This window comes from Neophocaena asiaeorientalis, unplaced genomic scaffold (genome assembly GCF_003031525.2).
Source record: "Neophocaena asiaeorientalis asiaeorientalis breed wild unplaced genomic scaffold, Neophocaena_asiaeorientalis_V1.1 scaffold124, whole genome shotgun sequence".
NCBI lineage: Eukaryota > Metazoa > Chordata > Mammalia > Artiodactyla > Phocoenidae > Neophocaena > Neophocaena asiaeorientalis.
In genome coordinates this window covers 11971113-11990088 of record NW_020174135.1, presented here as the reverse complement: position 1 = coordinate 11990088, position 18976 = coordinate 11971113, and the positions used below count along the sequence as shown (strand labels likewise).

Here is an 18976-nt window from a genome sequence, read left to right as displayed (position 1 = left end):
GGCCATTGGTAAATTGAGATGTGAGACCCTAAAGATAACAGTTTAATTCCTTTCTTTGTCACTCCCTCTTACTGTTCATTGCAAATATTGTTTTAAATGTTACTATCTCTTTATTTGTACCATATACCTCTTATTGAGGGCAAGAGAAGGGGTGCTTTGCTGCAAGGACAGCTGCTCCCACCCATCTCTCCAAAAGGGAGGACTTGATTTTCTAGTTCTCACCAAGTCAGTTAAACAGCTTTTTTTAAAAAAAAAAAAAAAACAGCTGATTTAAATAAGTATATACTGTGTAAGACTTGCTGAATAGGTTTACCACTGTAATTAGAGAGATAACACTAGTTTATCAGAATTGCTCTAAAAACAGAACAAGTTATGACCTAAGCCTGCTCACGCTTTCCCATCAGCAAGACACTCTGAACATTGGCCCCTTTTCTAACACAACTGGGTCTAGTCGTAACAAATCTCAAGAAAAAAAATTACACTTTCACTCTTTTTATGACATTAAAAAAGAAGACAGATGGTGACATCATGTGTATTATTCATGTCATCCTCACATTATTTATAGCGGCATATTAAAACGGGATAGTGAAAATAAGAAATTCTTCGGGATCTACCCCAGGAGATGTGTTTATTATCTTATCTACAGCCTGCAGAAGCATGATGGGGCTGGTAGGACCAGAGTCAACATCAACTGAAAGTCCCTTAAAAACACTGAATGAAATTTTTCATTACTGCTTTGACTTTACATTTTTACAAGTTATGCTCTGCAAATACCACTTCTGAAAATTCCAACTTTTAAAGCCACACTTTTGAGGCAGAAGTCTTCTTGCAGATGTGACACTTTCAGACTTTAGCATGACTGTAAAATTTTGCTCTTCTCTCCCTCTGTAATGAATTTACACTCACCTCCTCCTCTATCTTCCACATCAGAAATAGCAGGATTTGGAAAAACACTAATAGTTTTATGAGAGAAATTAAAGAAAATATATGTTCCCATCCACAAACTCTGTCCCGATTTAAAGCACACTAAAAGCAATGACCATTCCATCCCATCCCAGTTCGGTGAAGAGGCTCGGATTTTAGCGGAGACACCCATATGTCACCTCTGGCACCAGGAGGATTTGCACTGCCAGCTTAGTAACAAATTTTGCTTATTCATAACCTCCCGCCTCAATGTCCCCGGGGTTGTGAGAAAATCAAGTAAGAAAACGGACCAGAAAGCCACAGCAAAATGTGACGTGCTGGGCGCAGGTAAGAAGGCATTCCCTCTGTTTTAAGAAAGGTGCCCCACCTGCAGAAAAGGGATCCTTGAAGACATGAGCTTCTGGTAAGAAACAAACCAAATCCATCCACATCCCCTTCATTCCTAAAGCACTAACTAGCCAGGTCGTTCCGCTCATCCCTCTGACTCCAAAACGACGGCAGAGGATTGCACTGGGACAGCAGTCAGTCGACCCCAGGCTGAGCTCACAAGAGACAGGCAGTGTAGACAGGACAGAAGCGACTCAACACCGCTAGCCAGGACTGCCAGCCCACCGGGTTTAGAGCAATCCCGTCCCCCCGCCAGGTGAGTCACTTCCTGTATTCCTTTGGCAACTGTCACTCGCACAGGCCACCTTCCAGTTCCCAGCTGCCTCGGCGGGTCCTGGAGGCTGGGACCCGGTTCCCCGCTGCCCGCCTCCTTGCGACCCCTCCGGGACCGCGCGCCTTGCCCGGCGTCGCCACCGACCGCGGTGTCCTTGGCAAAGTTTCTCAGCCTCTCTGTTCTTCAGTTGACTCATCGGGAAACCCGAGGACAAAAATATCCAGATCCCAGGGATGCCCCGGGGATTAACGAGAGCCTCCCGAGCCCCTGCAGTGCGGGAACCCAGCTCGCTGGCGCTGCCCGCGCCGCCCCGCTCTCCGGCCCCGGGAGGAGCCAGAGGCAGCGGAGGGAGGGTCCCCGAAGCCCTCCGAACAGACAGTGCCGGGGCGGAGGGCGGCAAGTGACCCTCCATTTGGAGAAGGGGACGTCGGCGGCCCGGCCTGAGTCGCGGACCGGCGCGCCGGGGTTCGGGGCGACCGAGCGGGCCGGGAGGCGGCGGCGCAGCAACAGGAGGCCACTCACCACCACATGCGCCCCGGGCAGGGCGAGGGGCTTGGGGCTGATGAGCGGAGACACCATGTAGAGCAGCAGCACGAACGCCACGAGGAAGGCGGCCGCCAGCAGCAGCATCGCTCGGCCGAGGCCGGGGCCTGGGGCGGGCGGCGCAGGCACAGGCGCACAGGGCTCGGCTGCGCCGGCGATCACGCGCGGCCGCGCGCAGTGCGAGCCCGGTGTTTGGGTTCGCGGCGCGGGGCGGGGCGGCGGCCGGAGGGGAAGAGGCGGAGCCTGCGAAGGGCGCGACCACGGGGGGTGGGGCTTCCAGTGGCTAAAGCGTCGCGGCTGCCGCCTAATTGAGCGGACGGCCCTTTGGGGTCCACGAGCTCCCAGCGTCAGGACGGGGTCCCGCACCCTCCGCCGGCGAGATGGGCTGCCTCGAGCGCGCAGCGGACGGGGCCCGGGTGGCGCCCCCCGGCGCGCCCCTGGGTGACGCTCGCGGCTGGTGGCGAGGGTGCTGCTTAGGACCGCGGAGAGCGGGTGCCGGGCCTTCCCGAGCCGCGCTCCCGGGGTCGGGCCCCTCCGCGCCGTGGCTCCGGGTGCCGTCCGCCCGAGGCCGGAGGAGGCGGGTCGGAGCCTTCTAAGCCCCGGTTCCGGGATCTCGTCACCTCGTTAGTGTATGGAAGGAGGGGGATCGAGCTCTGAAATCCCGGGCTCCATTTCGTATTTTCTTGGCGTACTTAGAAAATGGTAACAGCCCACTTTCGCTTTGCAGAGGACCGGGAAAGCCTTAACATGGAGTTTTAAAAATCGCCCACATCATTCAGTTTCGTTGAGCTCAGAGTTCATCTCCTTTACCAAGGCAGGGTTTAAAAAAGATTAAAAGCTTTTTGAGATCTAATTTGCACACCAGACAATTCGCCCGTTTAAAGTGCATAGGTAATGGGTTTTGGTATAGTCAGGGTTGTGCAACTGTCACCACTGTCAATTTTGGAACATTTAGTTACACCCCCAAAGGCGCACACAAATCCTTACCCGTTCACAGTCACTCCCCAGTTCCTCCCCATCCTGGCCCGGCCCTAGCTAATCACTCACTAATCTGTCTCTGTAGATTTGCCTATCCTGCATATTTCATATAAATGGAATTATAGAATGTGTAGCCTTTTGTGTCTGGTTTCTTGCACTTAGCATAATGTTTTCAAGGTTCATCATGTGGTACAATGTATCAGTACTTCATGCTTTTTATAACCAAATTATATTCCATTCTGTGGACACACCACATTTCATTTATTCACTCATCAATTGGTGGACCTCTAGGTTGTTTCCACTTTTTTTTTTTTTTTTTTTTTTTGCGGTGCGCGGGCCTCTCACTGTTGTGGCCTCTCCAGTTGCGGAGCACAGGCTCCGGACGCGCAGGCTCAGCGGCCATGGGTCACGGGCCCAGGCGCTCCGCGGCATGTGGGATCTTCCCGGACCGGGGCACGAACCCGTGTCCCCTGCATCGGCAGGCGGACTTTCAACCACTGCGCCACCAGGGAAGCCCTGTTTCCACTATTTAGCTACTATGAATAATGCTGCTGTGAGCATAAACATTCATGTATAAGTTTTTCATTTCTCTTGAGTATATACCTAGGAGTGGAATTGCTGGATCTTCTAGTAACTGTTTAACCAGAACTGCCAGACTTTAACAAAGCAGCTGCACAATTTTACGGTCCCCACCAACCGTATATAAGGGTTCCAGTTTCTCCACATCCCTACCAACAGTTGCTATCATTTGTCTTTTTAATTATAGCCTCCCTACTGGGTGTAAAGTGACATTTCATTACGGTTTTGGTTTGCATAATGCACGTATTTTTGCTTTTCCTTTTTGAAGTTATTTTTAGAAATACTAAGGTGCTCGGGAACAAAGGAATTGATCTGAGTTTTCCTTCTTTCTTAACTTATTGCCCAGAATTAGCCAGATTGCAAGATTTGAGGGTACAGTCCCCAAGACTTCTGACATCAATTGCAAGTTTGGAGGAGGGTCTCCCAAGCCACCCTCAGGTTTGATAATTTGCTAGAAGGACTCAGAGAGCTCACTGAGATCTGTTTTACTCATGGTTATGGTTTACGAATGTCAGCCAAGGGACGAAGTGCACAGGGCAAAGTCTGGAGAGCTCCAGATGTGACCCTCCCAGCACTGGAGTGTGGCAGTATCCATGGAGTGTTGTCAACAAGGGCAGCTCCTCTGGCATTCAGAGTTTATACTGGGGCTTCATTATTAGGCATGATTGATTGATTGCCCATGTGGCTAAAGGCAGAGTCCAGGTCAGCTGATAATGCATGACAGGAGACTTCCACCTAAATCACATGACTGGTCTTTCTGGCATGACCACCCTAAAATCCAGTTTGGCCAGCCCTCATCTAAACAAGGACAATTCTATCAGGTCTGAGATAGAATACCTCCAAGAAGCCAACGGCAAAGGCCAGACCTTCTCCTGAGGCAAGGCCATCCATCCAAAGCTCTTCTACAACAAAACAAATATATGCCTAACATTTGAAGGAGGCAGTGTGGAGTAGGAGGTTCTTAATTCAATTTCCCAACAGATTTGACCATCAATATCAGTACTGCAATCTTGCTGCTAAGACGATGCCAGTGTTACATCATATCGAGGTGTGAGTAGTAAACAGAACCTGAAAAATAAGGGTCAAAAGATAGCAGCACATTTGCTAGAGTTTCACTCAGTCATCAACAACTGGTCAAGCTTAGCATATCATTCAATCAAAATGTCTCCCAAAGAAATGCCACTCAGGTTTGCAAGTTTCCATCCGACTCTATGCGTTTCCCAAAACAGGAGTGATCTTCACCCATCCAGACATCTTCTAATTGAGCTCTCTTCAGAGACTGTATCATCTCTTGCTCAAGGCATTTATGTAGCTTCGGATTTTCCTTGTCATATAATCTGTTTATTCATTCCTTTCCCCTTGGCTACCAATTCTTCTATTTGTGATTTACTTTTACTCAAACTTTTCCCCGTTGGAAAGGATATTATGTTCAGCCTAGCACTCTGCTGTTCCGGACTGCTGGCACGAACACTAGTCCAGCAAAATCCTCCTCTCAGTCCACTCCTACCCATCACATAGGGCAGGGTGACACAGGCACACAGCGAGTGGGCTTTGCCAACCACTAGGCAATACGGCTGCATTCATGATCAATCCCAACTGTGTCAGGTAGAGTGAAGGCATAATTCACTCATCAGCCCCTTAGGAATTCTGGTGTAAAGGTTTAAAAGTATAGTTACAATTTCTTGCTTGGGGATCATCCCTGATTCCAGCATGCAAAGTTGGAGCCCTGGTGCTTGAGACCACTGCATCAGGCACAAAAATAAGAAAGTTGAGGCAATGTGGAGAAAAGAGAGAAAAGTGTAGTCGTACCACCATCTTGTTTCCACGGAAAGAACTGCAGAGGCATAGCAGCATTCTCCCCCACCCCTTCGCCTCTGGAACCCCCAGAAAAGTGGAGAAATCTACCTACTGGGGACCCTTTCTTGGTTTTCCTCATGGCAAGTGTCAGCACACACTCATGAAGGCATGTAAATCTGCCCCTCCGCCCCCATCTGAGACTACAAACGTTTCAATTGCCTGTTCCAATTCTCTATTAGACCTTTACTCTATGGATAGGGCACAACCTGGTACATCCATCTGATGTGATAGCTCCTTGCCCATCGTTGGACATTATGGGCTTATTTTTACTTTTTTTTCCATTAAAAACATTTTTAATTTAATTTTATTTTATGGGACACTATGGGTTTAGTATAAAGTGTGTTCTTTGATCTGAAGAAATGTAACTTGGAAGTCCAAATTCATGCAATATCTTCTGGTCCAGTCCTTCCATAGTATTTTGAGCATTTGCGTCTACCTCTGGGCATGCAAAGCCCAGTCCAGAGTATGTCTATCCCTGTCAAGACCCATCTGTAGCCTTCCAGGGCTACCAGCATCAGTCCAAACACCAGCTCTGTGTTGAGCCTTCCCCCCTGGGGAATCTGCCCCATAGCCATCTGCAGCCCCTGCCATTCTTGTTGGCAGATAAAAAAAAAAGTTCTTGGCATTTTCTGCCCCAGAGGGTACACGAGGACAAGGTCTAGATTCAGCCCATCTTTGAGCTGCAGCCCCCCATACCCACTCTTTTCAGGTACTCAGGTGGCCACCTCAAGTGGGCACACCAGGATATCCACTTGCTGGTTCCAATCACCTTCTGATCCTAGAAGGAGGTTCTTCTAATGAACAGTGACATGCTCTACTTTAACAAACTCCTTAAACTCCCATAGTGATTTCCCCAGGGCCGTGCCCCCTATAGGCATCTCTTTAATGGGCCAGTTTTCTGTTGCCCTTCTACCCAGCCACATGGACAGGACGTTAGCCGCTGCCTATGCGTTGGTTTGAAAACCCAAATCTAGGGACTCACAGCAGGTAACTCAGCCCACCAAGCTGATGTTTTCATCTTTTCCAATCAGAGTTGTAGCCTTTCCAACGCGATGCTGTCTGCTCACCTCGAAACTGCCGTCCATAAACAAAACAGCTCCTTTTTGGTCAACACAGAGCTACTCAGACGGCACTGCCCAGGTAACTACAGGTTCAGCAATTCCTCAAGTGGTTCCAAAGTCGGCCCTAGGGCAAAAGAGTCTACCTGCTTGTGAACGCATGTGCACCTCTCTGCATTTCCCTGGGCCGTGTGCCTGCAAAACCGGTTCCATTTTCTAATGGAACCCTTCTGGGCACTGTCTTCTCCATTAGAGTGCTTCTTTAACATCACCCAAGACAACATGTGTATTTCAGGTTTCAAGATTATTTTTATGTACTTCAGTCATTGGGGCAGTTTCCATTAATGTCCAATAGCAAGCTAGTAATTGCCCCTTAAATGGCAATTCTCTGGTCTAAAATCTCAGCAGCCATTGACAGGTGGCGCTCACAGCCTTTTGCCATAAGCCCCCCAGTCTGAGTAAAGATTCCAGGATTTCTTTCAAATGGTTTTATGGAGAAGATCTAGCAACATTTCCAGATGAGGAAATATATGCACCTCCAAAATTCAAATAAACCAACTAGACACCGTTCTTATAACATGTTTGTTTTGTCAACCAGGTATCCCATACTGGTTGTTTTTTTTTTTTTTTTTTTTTTTTTTTTGAGGGGGGGTGCCCCACGAGACTTGTAGAATCTTAGTTCCCAGACCAGGGATCGAACCTGGGCCACCGGCAGTAGAAGCACGGGGTCCTAAACACTGGGCCGCCAGGGAATTCCTTCCCATACTGTTTACAATTAACAGCCTGTGTGGGCGCAGGCAATGTTATTGGTTCCCATTTAGCCTGGTCTATCAATATTGAAGGGCAGAATCACCTGCCTTCTGATTTACAGTGCGAGGTAGGGGAAGCTTTCCCCAATCAGACACAAAATCCATCCCCAGAGTACATTCACGTAAAGGAGACACAACCACTTCACACAGTCTGCCCCAACATTCCAATTTTCATCCAACCTTTCACCTTAATTCTGTCAACCTCTGTAGCCCCAGCACCTCTCACCCGAACTGTAGAACTGTAGTCCGTGTTGGGACTTCACCAACAGGTTTTAGAACCACCTAAATGTCCATCAATGAATGAATGGATGAAGAAAATGCAGTAAATGTATAAAATGGAATATTAGTCAGTCTTAAAAAATAAGGACATCCTGCCAGTTGTGATAACATGAATGAACCTGGAGGACATTACACCAAGTGATATATGAAAACATTTCACAGAAACTTTGCGACGCAGAAAGACCAATATTACATGGTCTCACGTATACATGGAATCTAAAAGAAAAAAAAAATCCAAACTCAAAGTAATAGAGAGCAAAATGGTGGTTACCAGAGTCTGGATGTGGGGGAAAGGGGAGATTAAAATTTTTTTAAAAAGAAAAAGAAAGGAGAGACAGTAGAATGCTGGTTTCCAGGGGCTGGGGGAGGAGGTCATGGAGAGTCACGGTTTCATGGGTACAGAGTGTCAGTTGTGCAAGATTAAAAGAATTCTGGAAATGAAGATGGTGATGGTTGCACAGCAATATGAATATACTTCATACCACCAAACCGTTCACTTAAAAATGATTGGTAGTAAATTTCATGTTAGGTGTATTTTACCACCATAAAAAAATTTGGAAAAAGACAGTTCTCCCCAAACTGATATACTATCTCAATGTACTTCCTATCAAAATCCCAGCAAGATTTGTTTTTGTAGCTATAGACAAGATTATTCTAAAATTTATATAAAAAGGCAAAGAGACTAGAATAGCTAAAGCATAAAAAAAAAAAGTGGGAGGAATCAGTCTACCTGACTTCAAGACTTATTATTTAGCTACAGTAATAAAGACAGTGTGGTATTGGCAGAGGGGGATATACAGAGGTCAATGGAAGCCACACTAATACACCCAACTGGTTTGTGACAAAGGTGCAAAAGCAGTTTGATGGAGGAAAGGTAGCCTTTTCAAGAAATAGTGCTGGCAGGGAGATCAGCTCGGTGCTTTGTGACCACCTAGAGGGGTGGGATAGGGAGGGTGGGAGGGAGACGCAAGAGGGAGGGGATACGGGGTTATACGTATATGTATGGCTGATTCACTTTGTTATACAGTAGTAACTAACACAACAATGTAAAGCAATTATACTCCAATAAAGATGTTAAAAAAAAAAGAGGAATGGTGCTGGGACAATTGGACATCCATCGACAAAGAAAGGAAACTCGACCTCAACTTTACACCTTCTGCAAAAATTAACTCAGGTGGTGTGATGGTTAGTTTTATGTGTTGGCTTGATTGGACCACCAGGTGCCCAGATATTTGGTCAAAAGTTATTCTGGGAACTTCTGGGAGAGTGTATTTAATGAGACAAACATTTAAATCAGTAAACTGAGTAAAGCAGATGGCCCTCCCCAATGGGGGTGGGTCTCATCCAATCCGTTGAAGGCCTAGATAGAACCAAAAGGCTGACCCTACCCCAAGGAAGAGATCATTATTCCTGTCTGATGACCTTTGAACTGGAACATTGCCTATTTTTCTTGCCTTTGGACTTGAGTTGAAACACTGGCTCTTCTTAGGTCTCCAGCTTGCCAACTCACCCTGCAGATCTTGGGATTTGCCAGCCTCCATAAACACGGGAGCCAACTTCTTATATTTTATATACATGTACATGTATATACATATCTTCTATCTGTTCTGTTTCTCTGGAGAGCCCTAATACAGAAGGGATAATGAACTTAAATGTAGAACTATAGAAAAGAAACATTGGATTTAAAAGAATGAAGACTTTGGTCAATCAGGAAAAAAAAAATCAGGTCATTTGTTTAAAAAGGAAATCAGGCTAGTTTCAGATTTCTCCACAGTGACACTGAACATGAGAGAACACTGATACATGTATAAGATCCTCAAGGAAGGAATGTTTTCTATCCAGCTAATCTGTATTTCACCCGTTGAACATGTAATCATTAAGGAAATATTTTTCCCATCAGTGCTTCTTGAGAAAAGTATTAAGGCTATTATCTTAGTCTGTTTGGGCAGCTATAACAGAATACCATAGACTGGGTGGCTTATAAACAACAGAAATCTATTTCTCACATTTCTAGAAGTTGGCAAGTCCAAGATCAAGGCACTGGCAGATTGAGTGCTTGATAAGAGCTCACTTCCTGGTTCACAGATGTGTCTTTTCACCGTGTCCTCACCTGGAGGAAGGGGGAAGGGAGCTCTCTAGGGTGTCTTCAGTGAGGGCCCTTATCCCGTTCATGAGGCCAAAATCACCTCTCAAAGACCCCACCTTCAAATACCACCATGTTGGGCCTTAGGATTTAACACGTGAGCCTGGGAGACACAAACATTCAGCTTATAGCAGGAGCTTCAACTGGTCAAAAGATGACTGAGAAAAGTATAGTAAAAGGACTGTCTTTTGAGAATTTGGCAAATGAATATGTTTAACTGTAGAACGAAGACTAAAACAAATGTAGGGTCTAGGGTAAAGATGGTATATAAATGTTATACACCTTAAAAATGTAGAAATAATAAAAGAAACATGTTTTGGGAGGGGAAGGAGGAAACACGTGGAAGGTAGGGTGACTTTACTAATTGCCTCATTTATACCTGACTTCCAAATATACTGGTTAAAATAGACAAATCAAGTAATAGAAGTATAAATATTTACCACTATAAATGTAAACATTAAAAAATATATTATTGACTCAAATCAGGTGAGTTGGGTAGGAAGAAGTATATAAATTTTATCGTTGCTTACGGTGAAGCATTAACAGATCCTATCAAAGGAAGCAGATATGGGGCTAAGTAAGGTCTAATCATAGAGGCAAACAACTATATTAGAAGCTATCCTAATGAGAGGTTATTTACAAAGGCAGAGGGAAAGTAACACTACCGCTCTTCACAGATGAGGATTACGTTCTCTGCTGCCTTCCACAGCAAGTGCTGTTTCCGAGTCTTGAGAATTCCCTGTGTTATGCAGGACCGATTGGCAAACATCAGGCAGTACTGCCCTTTTCACTCTTAGTTGAGAGCAGTGCTTCTCAAATTGTGTTGAATGTCCAGGTTCCTTCTTTATTTCCTTTCTGTTGCAAACCAGTTAGAAAAATGAAATGAAAACAAACCAAAACAAAGACATGCAAAATATAACCTTTAACGATTTACTGTTAAAGTCAACAGACTTAAAAATACATTAAATAAACATTATCTGAACAAACATAGAGAAAAAGAATGACACACTGTATAGGCCGTTCATAGAAAGTATGCATAGGAACTTCCCTGGGTTGAGAATCTGCCTGCCAATGCAGGGGACACGGGTTCGAGCCCTGGTCAAGGAAGACCCCACATGCCGTGGATCAACAAAGCCCGTGCACCACGACTGTTGAGCCTGGGCTCTAGAGCCCGTGAGCCACAACTACTGAAGCCCATGTGCCTAGAGTCCATGCTCCGCAACAATGAGAAGTACGTGCACCGCATGGAAGAGTAGCCCCTGCTCACTACAACTAGAGAAAGCCTGCAAGCAGCAACGAAGACCCAACGTGGCCAAAAATAAATAAATAAAAATAAATAAATCTATAAAAATTATTAAAAAAAAAGAAAGTATGCATAAAAGTGGTTAATATAGAGAATTATTTTTGCAACAAACTATATTTTCCAAAGATGGCTGCCATGATATCTCCAATCCGTATGTTCTTTTATAATGTGACCTTGATGCTCATTCCACTGAGTGGTGGGGTCTACGTCCCCTTCCCTTGAACCTGGGTGGACCTTTGCGACCGCCTTGACCAATGGACTGTGGCAGAGGTGACACTGCGGGCCTTATAATTATAGCTTTGAAAAGGCCGTGTAGCGTCTCCCTGGTTTTCTTGGGACAGTAGCCCTTGCATTTGATCCATCGTTCTTGAGTAAACTCAAGCAGTCTGTGGATGGGTCCATGTAAACAAGAACTGAGGCCTCCGGCCCACAGTCCAGTTGACTCCCAGCCAGTAGCTGACGCCAACTTGACAGCCATGTGAATAAGCCATTTTCAAAGTGCATCCTCCGTCCCCCAGTGACAATGCATGGAGCCCTATCCGTATGGCAGATTCAAGAGCAAAAGAAATGGTTGCCGTTGTTTTGAATCACTGAGTTGTGGAGTTATAACTGGTGACAGAAGTAACAGAACTGAAACACTATTACACTGGCAGCTTTCTATTAGCTTGCTTTGATAACAAAATTGAGTGAAATAGCAGTGACTCACATTACATGCCTATAATCACACTAGGTAGCATTTTTATCGTGAGAAATGAGCTTTCTTCTTTCTTGTTAACTTATCTAATGTATTATAGGTTGAGTTACCAACAATGCAGCTCATAAGGGATAATGTTTACCAAAGCTATTTGAAGGTTTTAATACATGCTGCATTAATAAGCTAGATACTAAAGGGCAAATGTTGTAGATTCCGTTTATACGAGATACTTAGAATAGGCAAATTCACAGAGAAAGAAAATAGAATAGTGGTTATTAGGGGCTGGAGGGAGGAGAGAATGGGGAGTTATTATTAATGGGCAGAGAGTCTGTCTGGGTGGAAAGTTCTGGAAACAGTGTTGATGGTTCTGCAACATTGTGAATGTACTTAATGCCACTGAATTGTACACCTAAAAATACCAAAAAATGGTAAATTTTATGTTATGTATATTTTACCACAATAAAAAAACGCTCACTTCATAAAACTTAGAAAATAAAGAAAAAATGTTTAATTAGTAATTCTACAACTCAGAGAGAGTTGTTCTTAGCTCTAGACTTTCCTCAAGACGCCTTCTTGGGATGACCTCACAATACGTGGCAGGGTTATTAAGATAATTTTTTTCTATTTTCTCTTCCCTTGTTCGAAGATAGAGGGCTTTCTTTGTATTTTGTAAACAGGCAAAACATAATCTCCTGTACAATATTTTCCTTTCTTCTGGCTCCCCCTACCAACAAATCCTAATCTCTCATGTCACTAAAGAGATTAAGCGAAATACCTTTGAGAGCAACGGGAGAAAAAGGAGATTTTGCAGGCTACCGGCAGGAACGGGGACAGACTTTTCACCTCACATCTGAGGGTTGGAGTGAAAGGCTCCCCCCAGTGGCCAAACTTCAAACAGGGCGTGGCACTAAGATTTTCAGCTTCAGCGAAGATTCTCTCCTGCGTCACTGGTGCGGAAGGGGATAGCAGAGGGACGTCTATGGACTTGAATAATAAAAATGTCAGCAACACTGTTGGACTGGGGATTTATCTCCTGTTCTGAGCACTATGTAAGCCTTTTGGACTTTAGTACAAGCCTTGGAGGAAGAGGTCTCATAAAGACTAACAGTGATTTTCCTGACAGCACAGCAGATTTAGGTTTGATTTAATGATAATGTAGAAATATGATATTTTAGTCTACTGGAGTTTGTGAACGGAAATTTAGACTCGCCATTAGCGAGTTCCCATAATTTCAACATCCCCTAAAGTAACAGAAAAAATTGTTAACGTGTTTTCTCTACTTTGTAGCCAAACCTATAGCAGAAGGAATCTGTGAGAACTAATGTTCTGCCTCTTAGAGGAAAGGGGTGTGTGTGTGTACTTTTATTTAGATTCTAGACATATTGCCTTGGAGATTAACGGCTGTTGAGAGAGCAGACAGCCGTACTGATTGGCCAGGGCTGTGCCCACAATATACCCGTTGTTAACCATTTTTATCATCGCCCTTCCCACTTTCATGTGGCTGCTACCAGTTTCTTCCATTTTCAGTTTTAAAGTTTTTATTTCATAACCTAGAGTTCCTTTGATACTTTGTAATCACTTTTTAATATGGAATGTTTAAAGGCTTCTATAAAATTGTCAGTGGATTCTTAAAGGAATTATTTATGGCCTAAGACATCATACGTTGCAACATTAAAAGGCTTTCGTGTACTTAATTGCAACGTATGATGTCTTAGGCCGTAAATAATTCTTTTAAGAATCCACTGACAATTTTATAGAAGTCTTTGGGAAAATAGGATATAAGTCTTAAGAGTTTTGGCAACTTTCCAAGATACAACTATTCCCATATCAAGAATACCTACATTCAAATGCTTATTATTTCAGCCAGAATGGTGATCACTTGTATACAATAAGCACGGTTCCATGACCTTGTTCATAGATAATTCGTGGGTCTGTGTTAAGTGCTTGGGAAATATCAAGATCAGTCAGTGATGGATTCTACCACTACATGTTTTTAAAGTTGGCTCTTAAATTTCATCTCCTCCAGAAATGACCTTTAATCCTTCCATCCTAGTTATTTACTTAGTCACATTTGCTTTTTGTGGGGCTGTGAATGTGTGTATGTGCAATTTCAAAGTAAGTTGCAGACATCATGGGACTCTTGTCTCTCATCCCTGTATGTCCATAATTCAGGACGTATCACCTGAAAATAAGGGCCCCAGAAACACCCAGAAACACCCACAATAACCACAATAACCACAATACCATTATCACACCCAAGACAATAGCAATTCCATATTATCTGATATCTAGTTTGTATTCATATTTCTTCAATTATATCCAAATTGTTTTTTTACAGCTGTTTTTTCAGGTTCTCATATTGCATTAAGTTATTGGGTTATGTGTCTTCAGTTTCTTTTAATCCAGGAAAAGTCCTTCAACCTTTTAATCTTATTTATTTTTTGTTTAACGACATTGACTTTTTGGAGAGACCAGGCCAGTTGTCTAGCAGATGTTCCACATTCTCTTTGGACTGATTGGTTCCTCATGATGTTATTTACTTCCCTCTCCCCTGAATTTTCTGTAACCTCTCTGGTTTGACTGGATTCCGATTACATATTTTTGGTAGGAACACTTCCTAAGTGTATTTGGTATTGCATCCCACCAGGCAGTGCAGTCAGGTTGCCCACACTCAATTTGATTTCTTGGGTAAGGTGCTGACAACCGTATATCTCCTGGTAAAGATCATGTTCCCCTCTGCAATGAGCAAGTACTCTGGGAGGGACACTTGGAAATGTTGGTAGATTGCCACCACCAACCCCTCCCATTCCTATTTGCAATTCCTCTACCCCTGACAAGAGGTAGAATCTATTTCTCATCCCTTGAAGCTGGATTGGCCTTGTAACTTGGTTTGACAAATACAATGTGATAGAAGAGGTATTTCTTTATTTCTGGTCCTAGGCTTTAAGAGGCCTTGAAGCTCCTTTTGCCCTCTCGGGATTAAGCCACCAAGTAAGGGAACTCAGGGTGGACTCTGAATGATGAGGGACCACATGAAGGGGAGAGGCCCAGCCAGCCCAGCTGGAGGCACCAGACGTGAGTGGAGCCATCTGGATCCCTGCGCCCTGGTCAAGCCGCCCCCGCCAAACACCACGTGCAGCAGAGGCAAGCCCTCTTCAGGGAGCTCTGCTAAACTGCAGTCATGAGAAATAAGACGGTGTTTTAAGGCACTGTGATTTTGAATGATTTGTCTTATAGGAAACAGATCTCATGTAAATATTCTTTCATTCAATAGTTTTAGCATCATCGATGATCCTTGCCTGGATCGACTATGTCATTGGGGTTGCCAGAGGCTAGTTTAAAATCTGTGATTCTCTGTACATTCATTAGCTGGCTTGTTTTATTGAGAGAGTGAGTGAGCAGGGAGAGAGGGGAGAACGCCAGCTTTCCCTCATTGACTAGGTATAAACTAACTGTACTGTGCTTTCTGAAATGAGGGTAAATGCTCACTCTTTCCCATTAGCTATTAGTTTCAGAATAAAAAGTTCATGTAATATTTACCTCCAAGGATGATAAATCACGTTCTCTCCAATTCTTTTCCTCTGGTCTTCTTTAGATGTCTCTCCTCCATAGCCACATGGCACCCTATGTATCGCTCTGTCACTGAACTCCAAGTGTTACAGTGTATTCACCCGTCTACCCTGTTAACTGGACTGGAAGTTTCATTTCTTTTCTTTTCTGGCTGCGCCATGTGGCATGTGGGATCTTAGTTCCCCGACCGGGGATCGAACCCAGGCCTCCTGAAGTGGAAGCAGGGAGTCCTAACCACTGGACTGCCAGGGAATTCCCTGGACTGTAAGTTTCTTGAGAGCAGGAACATTGGAGGCTCAGACTCAAGTACACACAAAGTTCTCAGTGAAACTAGATTTCTGCCGTACTTCTACTTTGTTTTTTCTTCATGCATGTATCTTGCATAATTTAGATAATAATTTATAATTTTTTTATCCTGCAACTGTTTTTGTCTTGGTTATCTAGATTTATTGACCTTAGATATGATTCTGTTTCCTCTTTGATAGATGAGCCCTTAGATCACTTACATTAACCCTTCTCTTCTCCCTCCCAATTTTTGATAGTAAATATCACCATTTAGAATTTTTTATTGGTTACATTTGAAACTTTTAATATTTTAAAACCACTATTTCTTCATCAATTTTTGAAACCTTGCATTACTACCCATTTTTAAAGATTAAGCTTATATAATGTCTGCATCCTTTTTTTAAAAAGGATTTAAGATATGGGGATATATGTATAGCTGATTCACTCTGTTATAAAGCAGAAAGTAATACACCATTGCAAAGCAATTATACTCCAATAAAGATGTTAAAAAAAAAGGATTTAACTTTTCTTTTTTTAAAATATTTTATTTTATATTATTTTCTTGGCCGCCCCACGCAGCTTGTGGGATCTTAGCTCCCCACCACGGATTGAACCGGGGCCCTCAGCAGTGAAAGTGCGGAGTCCTAACCAGTGGATCACCAGGGAATTCCTGTCTCTATCCTTTTTAACACACCTCTTTCAATACTCAACGATCTCAGATGTATCTTAATGAAATATTAGGCAAACAGAAGAACATAAGTATGTAGGCCCTGATACTCTCTAAAACTCACTTTTCTGCGCTGTCCATCCTGAGGAGTTAAATGGGTCCCTGGTAGATGACACCACACAGCATCTTCCATGTTCTGAATAGTGGCACGAATTGGTGGGATTTCTCCTAGGTCTGTAAATACTGCTTTACTGCTTTTTCAGGAGGGGGGCGTTCCAGGGGCCCTTCTTTTCCCATTAACCGTCACTCCTGGGGCCGGGGAACTGCTGCGGTGAGGATACTTGTGCAGAGTTCCACTGGGCCTGCTGTGGTGCAGACTCCAGTCAAAACTCCACCCCACTTATCACTTGCCTCCCATAGATGCTCTCTTGAATAGTGGACCACAATGACTTTCTGATTCTCTGGTAAAGAATATTAGCTCAGGGACTTCCCTGGCGGTCCCGTGGTTAAGACTCCGTGCTTCCAATGCAGGGGGCATGGGTTCAATCCCTGGTCGGGGAAGATTCCACATGCCTAATAGTTCAGAGCCAGTGTTCAATAATCTTGTGAGTATTCCCTTTCTTTATTTCACGGTAGCCTTAAGCAGCATCAGACCCTTTGGGGAAAGCTGAAGGGAAGCTCCCAGTGCACCTGAGATGTTCCTGTAGGATCCTTCCTCAACAATACAGAGTCTCCACTTCTTTCAAGTGGTGTAGAGTCTATGACCGGATTGTGGTCTGGAAATTGAGTGGGGTGCTCCATCATGATGGGAAGACCTCTGCTTACCAGCTTTTTGGTTATACCAACACAGCAGCCCTTAGTGAAGATCCTAAGGACCCTGCCACCCTTGAATCACTGGTCAAGATCTCTGCAGGAAAGACCACCCTGATTATCACGCCAGCCCTGCAGCCTCATGTGGTGACCAAGTCCACCCGGCTTGTGCTGGCTAATTGCCACTGCTTGGCTTCTGCAACCAAAAGATCGTTTCCAGCTCCAATGAAATCAAGGACCCAAAAAACCACTCTGAGATGCCTTCCTTTCATCTATCAGTGCCTTGGTCAAGGGGCTGGGTTCTGGGTCTTCTCCAGGAACTTGTGGCTTTGTGAGTGATTCTCACGTGATATATCCACTCCAGCATTTCTCCTCCTAGATACTGGGTTCTTTCTTTCACATCATCTTAACTGGAGTTCAGAGTGGTCGACTGTCAAGTTCAGTTTCTTCAACCAGTAAAGCAAACAATTAAAATCACTCTTGGCTGCTCAAATGAAAATTCTAAATTCAGAATCTGTGTTGACTGAACCCATACTGGTAGATTCAATCATATCTGAAATCAGACTCTTTTCTTGGCTGATCACCGACATAATCCATTCCCACACATAGTTCTCGAGATACTGCCTGATACTCAGAATCCTCCAAGCTCTCACCAATATACATATTTCGATAGTATGGATCCTACTCTACTGAATTTCCTTACGTTCACATAAAATAATCTTGGTGAACCTGTGAATTCCACTGATATAATTTGGCAACCTGCAGGATCAAATACTGAGTTTTGCTTTTGATTACTTTAGTACTCTGAATACAAATGTTTCTTTTAGCACAGTCACAGAGGATCCCTGGGTTTCCAATTAGCAGTCCTTGAAGTTCTCATGCCTTCATTTTGTTGTACAGCAGCTGCAAAGTAGTTCCCCAATGTCTTGTCCTCACCGGACACTTCATTCCATGAGACCGTAGACAATGACGTAATTAGCCGTTTCACCATCCAGTCAGATGCTATCGATGCTGCTGCGATCCTGTTCTTAACGTCCTGCCATCTTGGTGGTGCTCAAGATTGAAGGACCTGGGTGGCAGCACCTGATAAACCAAGGCTAGTCAAGGGCCCACATGACGTCTGCCACCTAATGAAGAAAAGTAGGATCTCCCCACTTTGGTTCCTATAGCAGGAAGCCAGGGCCAGTCCCAAAACCAGGTAGGTGATTTAGATGAATATTCCTCCAAAGAACATTTGTTTGATGAATATCTTTTCTGTTCTTCTTGACAGGGAAATAGGATTTACCGGCGGGCAGGAGTAAGGAGGGCATGGCGCCAAGGCGCTCAGGAGCGCAGGGCCCGCCATGTGTCCAGGGCCACGACTAGGGCTGTGTTCGACCCCACAGTCTTCCAGGGTCATGAGCTGCTTTTCGGCCACCATGTTTTCAAATTCATCCACATGAACCTTAGTATATCCCCGCTTCTTGGAGATCTGGATCTTCTGGTGGCCAGGGAACTTGAACTTGGCCCTGTGGAGGGCCTCAATCACATGCTCCTTGTTCTGCAGCTTGGTGCGGACGCACATTATGACTTGGCCAACGTGGACCCTGGCCCCTGTGCCCTCGGGCTTTCCAAAGGCCCTGTGCATACTTGTCTGCAGCCTAGATTGGGGACGGCATGCTAGTCATGAATATCGACTGGAAAGGGCTGTCTTCAAGGTACCTTAGAGTAACCTGTACAGGCAACAGGCTGCACACACTACCGAGGAGGCTGTTTGCAGCTACTGCACACTGGGCGCCCATGGGGAAAAGAGCACAGTCGGCTGAACTGGCTGCAA

General features: G+C 44.6%; 1 protein-coding gene and 1 non-coding gene across 2 annotated transcripts in view; both read right to left on the bottom strand.

Annotated features, from left to right (window-relative positions):
- Positions 1-2304, bottom strand: part of KDSR (3-ketodihydrosphingosine reductase) — a 39075-nt gene extending 36771 nt beyond the window's left edge. Inside the window, exon 1 of the mRNA XM_024754880.1 lies at positions 2108-2304. Within this exon, the coding sequence (XP_024610648.1) occupies positions 2108-2215 (108 nt within the window). The 5' untranslated portion in view covers positions 2216-2304. The remainder of the gene's footprint in view (positions 1-2107) is intronic.
- Positions 2305-18844: 16540 nt separating this feature from the next.
- Positions 18845-18976, bottom strand: LOC112406217 (small nucleolar RNA SNORA70). The gene has a single exon (XR_003004511.1). It is a non-coding gene; the product is annotated as a small nucleolar RNA SNORA70 (small nucleolar RNA).